The sequence below is a fragment of the Heteronotia binoei genome, chromosome 5 (assembly GCF_032191835.1).
Source record: "Heteronotia binoei isolate CCM8104 ecotype False Entrance Well chromosome 5, APGP_CSIRO_Hbin_v1, whole genome shotgun sequence".
Lineage (NCBI taxonomy): Eukaryota > Metazoa > Chordata > Lepidosauria > Squamata > Gekkonidae > Heteronotia > Heteronotia binoei.
Genome location: NC_083227.1, coordinates 92,146,885 through 92,155,453, shown reverse-complemented (window position 1 = coordinate 92,155,453; position 8,569 = coordinate 92,146,885). Strand labels below are relative to the sequence as shown.

General features: G+C 46.5%; 1 protein-coding gene across 3 annotated transcripts in view; it reads right to left on the bottom strand.

Moving 5' to 3' along the window:
* Positions 1-826: 826 nt before the first annotated feature.
* PHF2 (PHD finger protein 2) overlaps positions 827-8,569 on the bottom strand; it is a 198,563-nt gene continuing 190,820 nt past the window's right edge. For all 3 annotated transcript variants that reach the window (XM_060239820.1, XM_060239818.1, XM_060239819.1), the window contains 2 exons: positions 3,356-3,421; positions 827-1,632 (listed from right to left, as the gene is read on the bottom strand). In XM_060239820.1, coding sequence (XP_060095803.1) covers positions 1,544-1,632; positions 3,356-3,421 — 155 coding nt within the window. In that variant the 3' untranslated portion in view covers positions 827-1,543. The remainder of the gene's footprint in view (positions 1,633-3,355; positions 3,422-8,569) is intronic.

The window sequence follows — 8,569 nt, the reverse complement described above, 5'->3', positions numbered from 1 at the left end:
TACTGCATCATTTGCCCATGGGCTGGCAACACTGGTGTTGGAATCATGTTGTCTGTACAGTGTTCAACTTTAATATTATCAGGGCAATATGGGAACTCATCCTCACAGGAGTTCCAAACAAGGACACAAAGTCCCTTTCGTAAGAGCTCTAACCCACTTTGACTTAAGGATAAAACATTGTCCTCCTGCAGTTAATGAAGCTTTAATTTGAGTTTTCCAAAGCCTGATTTGATCCAGGATTTTTATGCTTTATCCTTTAGGTGTGAAAACCTTTTAAAAAACCAATTTGCCTTCAGAAGCCTTAAGCCAAAGTGTTTAAAAAGCCCATTCTAAGGGGACCAAGGTTAGTGTAAGAAGCAGTTTTTAAAAAGGTAGAATTCTCTAAATTTTTAAACCAAGGATGTCATTTCAAAAGAGCAACTCTGAACTAAACAACACTGGGAAAAGGAAATGGTCTTATTTCCCTTATTTCCCTTCACAAAACATCTTGGGAGTTTAAAAAATAAAATGAGATTTACTTCTAAGTAGATGTACTTAGAATTGCTTCCAGAGTTATCACTTTCACCTCTTACCTCTGAGGCACTAATTAGTTTTGTAAGTTTTCCCCAATTCTGGGCATATGTCCATGAAATTTTAGATAAATGGCTCTGAAGTCAAGACTCCTATCAGACACTGATTTGAAGTGATGAAAACAAGGAAAGTGAGGGTGAACAATGTGCTAATATTTGATTTTTTAAAAAGTATTACAGATGTTTATGCGGGGAGAAGAAAATTCAAGAGCTGTAATCCAGTGTTAATTGAAGTTAATGGCACCACTCCCACTGAATTTCAAATAACTGGATTAACAAATGTATATTTATCATGAACCCTGTTGTACCAGACTATATTCTGAAAGCCACCTTGAACAGCTCATAAAACAAATTCATTCACCCATGGCCATCAGACATCTGCTTACAGGAAAGGCCTATAGTAGGCTGAAGTGCAATTTCAACTCTTCTGCTAAACAATTGATTTATCATGATCCAGGTAAGAAAAATGAAATTTTCCAGGGTGCATTTAATATCCTGCACATATTATAAAGGCATAAATCTCATCTCTCAATCTAAGTTAATTTGAGCAAATGTAAATTTTTTAAAACTCAGATCTTTTGCCGCTTAATCAGATACCTCTTTAAAATTGGTACAGAAGTGTAATTGAAATTAATGTGCATACTGTTAAAACAACCTCTTCACTTATAAACAAGTTAAACGGATACTTTCCTAAAACTGGAATGATCCTCAGTGTCTTGGATTATTAACTTTTTGCGAACTAGTCACTCTCAGCAATTTGAGAAAGGACATCTATATTAAAAAATATTTATAGCAGTATTCTGTACATGTTTTAACTGCTGAAAGTTAAAAAGAATTTATTAAAGTGGTGGCAAAAAGTTAACTGGTATTGTCCCTAGGATGTTGCACAATACTACTGAAGTCCTTCAAGAGTTGAAGAGTTTGTGTAAGCTCAGGACACTCTGAACTTTGATAGTCCCAGTTGTGGCTAAATTTTAGAGGAGAAGTTTCCCATTCCGATGAATCTTCAAAATCTTCCCAAGCCTTTGCTTAGCTGTGGCCATACCTTTTTTTGTACGTTTCCCTGGAGTTGAAAGAAAGAAGACATGCTGAGTCACAAAACTATATTTACAAAGAAACTAGAAGTTTGTAAGGGGGTGTGGTGGTGAAGCAAACGTAATAGATAGGTTTCTTTTCTTTTTTTGTCAAGTCACAGCCGACTTAATGGGGTTTTCAAGGTAAGAGACATTCAGAGCTAGTTTGTCATTGCCTGCTTCTGCGTAGTGATCCTGGTATTTCTTGGTGGTCTCCCACCCAAATGCTAACTGGTGCTGACCCTGCATAGTTTCCAAGATCTGCTGAGAGTGGGCTAGCCTGGGCTATCCAGGTGAGGGATAACTGAATAGACATCAATAAATTTGTCCATTCCAGAAATGAGATCAAAATTCAAAAATGACATGCAAAATTATAAGCTAGTTCTTAAACCCTTCTGAAGTTTGAATCCAGCTTTTAATGTGGCATCAGTACTAAGGCTGGTGTGGAGGAGGCTTCTACTAGCATCCAAGGAGAATGTTTAAGACATAGACTCTGTTACATTCCCAGAATGTTCAAGATTGCCACTGGGGAACATGGAAAAAAGACTTCCAATGGCTTGAGCTGAGAAGCACTGAGAGACTCTATTTCCCAGGCTCTGGAAATATTAGATTCTTCTATGCTGTATAAATGTCTATTATTTTGAGTGAACCTGTGAAATGGTGGTATTTCTCAACATTATTGAAAACTTCAGAAAAATAATTAGTTGTTCCTGGAATTTCCTGTGAAATTTCAGAAACACTGAAATTTATTCCATGAAAAGCCCAGAGAACCTTTCAGTCAATGACATGTGCTAAAAAGCATTCCATGCATTATATATAGGCACATGTATCCCATGTGGAAGTTATGATAACGTGTTCTTTCAACACCCAGTTAAATGAGTGGGTGTAATCAGAACATTGGTAATTTTCTCTTTCCACCAGTCTATACTTCAGATCATTGCTAATGCTGAGAGATTAGCTGTGATGATCTTTGTGGCTGTGGTGAAACTTGAACTGAGGACTTCACAAGCCACATCTTAGCTACTATGCAACACCAGACCACCAAAAAATATTCATCACTGTTACAGCAATAGCAAATTTTATCTGTGTAAATCAGTCATCATAGATCAAACATCACAGATATAATTTTCATATCACCTGAAACGGTGAACTTTGCTTTATACTAGTGGGTTGTTCTGCAGAGATCTGATTCCCACTCAGTCTTTAAACCATTCTATGACCATGACTGGCTATTGTCTCTCAACCTTAGAGACAGGCTTCCAATCTACTTTTGTATTGAACCTACATTGTTTCCCTAATGAACAGCCTTTGCTAGGAGAAACCAACTCCTATCTGGCTGATTATTTTCAGAAGCAGTAAATGTTGAGAAACTGTTACTCAGCTCCTTCCCATCACACAGGATTTAGTTCTATCTCCCATGCTACAAGAAACCATTGAAACATGTCATCAAAAATCTGGAGTATGAAATCATTGATATGCAGCTTTATGTCTCTTTTAACAACAGAGGTGAGTGATGGACATTCTGAATGAGTGTCTGGAGGTGGTAATGGGCTGGATGAGGACCAGTAAACTGAAGCTCAATTCAGACAAGATTGAGGTGTTGGTGGTAAGTGAGTGGGATGATTGGGGTTGGAAAATCAATCTGTTCTAGATGGAGCTGCATTCCGGCTGAAGGAACAGTATCATAGTTTGAGGGAGCTATTAGATCCATACCTACAGAAGAAGGTTCAGCTGTCTTCAGTTTACCAGCTTCAGTTGGTGCATCACCTGCAGGCTTTCCTTAAGAGGCAAAATTTGGTCATGGTTATCAGCATATCAAGTTTAAGTAATTCAAATGTGTTTTATATGGCACTGCCTTTGAATTCTGTTCAGTAACTTCAAATCGTTCAAAATTTAGGTTATTGGCTCACATAAGTTATATTTTTAGAAAATCCACATATTTTTAGAAGATGTGCACAGAAGCACAATTTGGAGTAATAGTTTTAGTTCTTATCGTTGAAGCTCTAAACAAGCCAGGGCCAGGATATCTGAAAGATTACCATATCAGTGCAACCACAAATTAAGTCCAGTTTTTAAGGGTTTGCTGGACAGCAGGCAGATGTGTGCGTTTGGACACACTTTTTTAGTCCACTCACCTACCATCCCTGGGGCAGCTTAAACTGCCCATCTGGAATCAGTCCTAAAGTATTTCAATTGTTTTATTGATTTTGTTGAAATCTGCTTCAGAGACATTTTGGAGAATCAGTAAACAAATGTGTTGGCCCTCAGTCATAAGTATTTCTAAATATTTATGATGAACTAAAGAATGCATTTCTGAAAGTAGGGGAAAACTTCATACTTGTGGAAACCAACTGTTAAAAATCAATAGTTGAAATCTGCTCATGCTAAAGTAGCAGGTGTTAGTTATTTACACCAGCGACATTTACTCCTTGATATGTTTCTTTCCTGTGGTTTCTCAAAAAAACTAAGGTGTGGCTAAGATCTTAGATGCATGAGTTGCTGCATAATACAACAAGTGAACACTCTTTGTTTGAAAATTTTGAGTAAACAAGTTTGTTTTATTATTACCCAATATGATTTAGTCTCATTGTTATAAATCATAGAAATTTCAATGCAAAAGATCCTGTAATTTCTTATTTAAAATATTTCTATCCAGCTTTTCTTCAAAGGCTAGCTCAAAGCAGCTTACATATAAAAATTTAGCACATTCCATCCAAATGAAAACAAAAGGATACCCATCCTTGAGAACCAGTCCTGTGCATCAACTCTTAATAGTCAAAGGTGACGAGTTCTGCAGAATTCATCCCAACCGCCTGCAGCCTCGCTGTAAGGGCGGAGGGACACATTTGCCACCCTTGGGGGATGAGAGGAAGATTGACAGCCCAATGGGCTTGTGCTTGGGGGCTGGGCTGGCTGCAGCAGCAGCGCGCCTTCCCTGCTCATGCCAGTCTCCATCTGGCAATCGGCCCTCCCTCCCACCCTGATTGGTATGTAGGCATTTGCTGGTTGCCTCTTATTAGGGGGGCTGGGTAGGCATTTTTTGATCCCCAGCTGATTGGCGGAACTGCTGGGGTGCTTTTTTGCCTACCCAACATAGCATATCAGTGGACTGGGAATTTGGTTGTAGGGAAGTGCTGTTAAATAGGTTGGTCACTTTGGTTGTGGCAGGTTTCTGTGGATAATGAGCTTATATGGTTAGGTGAGGACCAGAAAGCATCCCCCTTTTGTGGGGTTAGGGGTCTGTCAGGATCGACCTTTGGGTTTGCCAGCCCGGGGTGGGAGAATGCAGACCATCCTTAGGGGCTTACTTGGAAGGTTCCTTTCATTGAGTTGCCAGGCTCATGGTTGGACCTTCCCGGTTTGTTGCCTATTTGCTGAGCTGGCCTGATCTGAGCTGTGCTGTACAGCTCTAGCCAGGGGCTGGGTTGCTCACCAGTTAAATGGCAGGGGAGGTGTCTGTTGAGACCCCTGGCCCTGACCGGGCCACAGGTTCTGTTTAGCCCTTGCCATTTATTAATAAATTAAATAAAGTGGTTTAATCCAATTATTGCATCTGACTCTTTATTTCAACCTGGGGGGGGGGGCAATTCTCTGGATTGCTCTAAGTTAGAAATCTTCCTCACTTGATCCAGCAAACTATCTCCAAGTGCCAGAGCAGCAACAGAAAAGGTCCAAGGATGGACTGAAGCAGATCTCATTGATTTACATGAAGGTGCTGCTAATAAAAAAACAGGTTTCCTACCTGTAACTGATGATCTTCGAGTGGTCATCTGTGCAGTCACACCAATGGGAGAGGTGCCGGCACCAACCCTGATCGGTAAACTTCAAAAGCTGCGGATTTCCGCACCTCCGTCCCAGCGCGCATGCGTAGACCCCCCCCCCCACTGTGCATGCTCGCCAGGACGGGAGCGGACATCCCGCCAGTTCCTTCTGACCGCTGCGTAAGACCACACAGGATGGACCGACAGCGGAGGAGAAGGAGGGAGGGTAGTGTGACTGCACAGATGACCACTCGAAGATCATCAGTTACAGGTAGGAAACCTGTTTATCTTCTTCGTGGTCTCTGTGCATCACACCAATGGGAGACTAGCAAGCAAAGGACATACCTGGAGGAGGGCGCAATGGTCCGTCAACAAGAGACAGTCTGTAGCACAGCACGGCCCACCGCCGAGTCCTGGCGCCGCCTCATATCCAGCGCGTAGTGCGCCACGAAGGTATGCGCCAATGCCCAGGTGGCAGCCTTGCAAATGTCCTGCAGCGGAACACCCTTCATGAATGCTGCTGAGGTTGCCACCGCACGCATAGAGTGGGCCCGCACTGGCCCGGGAAGCGGCGTCTTACGGAGAAGATAGCACAGTCTGATAGTGCCAGTAATCCATTTGGATAGTCTCTGGGAAGAGATCCTCCGGCCCAAAGAAGGAGCCACATAAGAGAAAAAGAGCCGGGAATCTCGTCAGAAGGGCTTCGTACGGTGTAAGTAGAATGTCAATGCCCGTTTCACGTTGAGGGCGTGCAGACGCCGCTCGACCTCCGACGACGGGTTCGGGAAGAACACGGGTAAGTCGATCTCTGCATTCAAGTGAAATGCGGAGACCACCTTGGGTAGGAACGTGATGTCAGGGCGCAGCACCACCCCTTCCAGGGAGAAGCAAAGGTAGGGCTTGTCACACCTCAATGCCATCAGCTCGCCCACTCGCCTCGCTGACGTGACTGCAACCAGGAACGCTGTCTTCCACTCCAGCAGCTGGTGCGAACAGGTAGCCATAGGCTCAAACAGTTTGCCCATAAGAGCTTTGAGCACCAAGGGCAAGTCCCAGGACGGCGCGGGCACCCGCACCGACGGATACAGACAGGCGACTCCCTTGAGGAACCTCTTAGTCTCCGGATGGGCAAAGACCGAATGCCCGTCAATCTGCACGTGCTCACTTGAGATGGCCGCCAGGTACACCCTCACCGAGGAAGCTGCCAGATCGCGGTCCAGCAGGGACAGCAAGAAGTCAAAGACTGCAGAGAGGACCGCTGCCCACGGCTCCAGCCACTTGCTCGTAGAGAACTGAACGAACTTCAACCACTTGTAGGCGTACGAGCGTCGAGTCGAAGGCTTCCGGCTGCTCAAAATCACGAACCGAGCTCTCTCTGATAGCTGCGAGCGTCCAGATGCCAGGCCGTCAACTTCAGGTGGGGCACATCGTGGTGCACCACCCTTCCCTGGTGCGACAGCAGCAGGTCCAGAACCTGTGGGAGGTGGTGGAACGTCCCGCGGGCAAGATGGAGGACTAACAGGAACCATTGCTGCCTCGGCCACCATGGCGTCACCAAGATGCCCACCGGCTTCTCCCGCAGAAGCTTCTGCACCACCCTGGTGATCAGCGGAAAAGGGGGGAAGAGATACACCCTGTGGTGCACCCAAGGGACCAGGAGCCCGTCCCCGAGGGACATCGGATCCACACCACCCCTGGTGCAGAACGACTCGCATTTTCTGTTGTCCCGAGTCACAAAGGCGTTCAGCGTGGGCGCTCCCCACAGATGAAACATGGGCTCTAGGAACTTCCAGTTGAGCTCCCATTCGTGGAGCGATGCTCCCCCCCTGCTGAGAAAGTCCGCCCGGGCATTCTGAACACCTGGAAGGTGGGTTGCAAGCAACGATATCCCTAGGGCTATGCATGCCTCCCAAATTGTCATCGCCAGCCGGCAGAGTCTGCGGGACACTGTGCCCCCTTGACGATTTATGTAGGCCATGGCGGTCGTATTGTCCGTGAGGACTGCCACCGCCCGTCCCCTGATGAGCGTCTGGAACGACTGAACAGCGTGGAAAATGGCCAACAGTTCCAGGTAATTGATGTGCTGAAGAGATTGATGGGCAGGCCACCGGTCTCCGACGCACAGGCCCAGCGCATGCGCGCCCCATCCCCAAAGGGACGCATCTGTCGTGATCATCACGGACGGCTGTGGTCTGTGGATGGGCGCCCCTTCCGTCAAGATGCGGTCCTGCCCCCACCAATTGATATCCGCTAACACTTCTGGAGGAACAGTCAGGCACCGATTCGGGGAGTCGAAGTTGCACCGGAACTCCTGGAGGAACTACAGCTGGAGTGGCCGCATGCGAAGCCTTGCATTCGGCACGACCGAAGTGGTGGCTGCCATGAGCCCCAGCAGGCGCTGAATCCGGCACACAGGAACCGATGGATTGCGGTGTAGGGAGCGAACTGCCTGAACAATGGCCTCCGCTCGATCCACTGGGGAAAACGCCTTGCATGCTACAGTGTCCAGCACCGCGCCGATGAACTGCACCCTCTGCGATGGTTGGAGGTGTGATTTCTTCCAGTTGACCTGGAGCCCCAGGCCTGACAACAGAGCGAGAGTGACGTCGATGTGCTGAAGCAGAGCCTTCCTTGACCCCACCACTATCAGCCAGTCGTCTATGTACGGGAACAGGGAGATCCCTTGGAGCCTTAGGTGGGCGGCAATGACGACCATCGTTTTTGTAAACACTCTCGGGGCCATCGACAGACCAAAGGGCAGGGCCCTGTACTGGAAGTGGGCGTTGCCGATCGTAAAGCGCAGGAACTTGCGGTGCCGGGGGTGAATGGAAACATGAAAGTAAGCGTCTTTCAGGTCTAAAGTGGCCATCCATTCCCCGTGATCCAGCAGCGGGAGGATGCAGGGCAGGGAGGTCATCCGAAACTTGTTGTAACGGATGAACTCGTTGAGACCCCGAAGGTCCATAATCGGGCATAGGCCCCCGTCCTTCTTCGGGACAGCAAAATAGCGGGAGTAGAACCCACGGCCACATTGATCCTTCGGGACCTCCTCGATGGCCTGCTTGAGGAGGAGGGACTGAACCTCTTCCAGGAGAGTAGGGGAGGGTGCAGTGTAGGCGAAAGTCGGGGTAGGGGGATGTTGGAAAAATTCTATCTCGTACCCCCA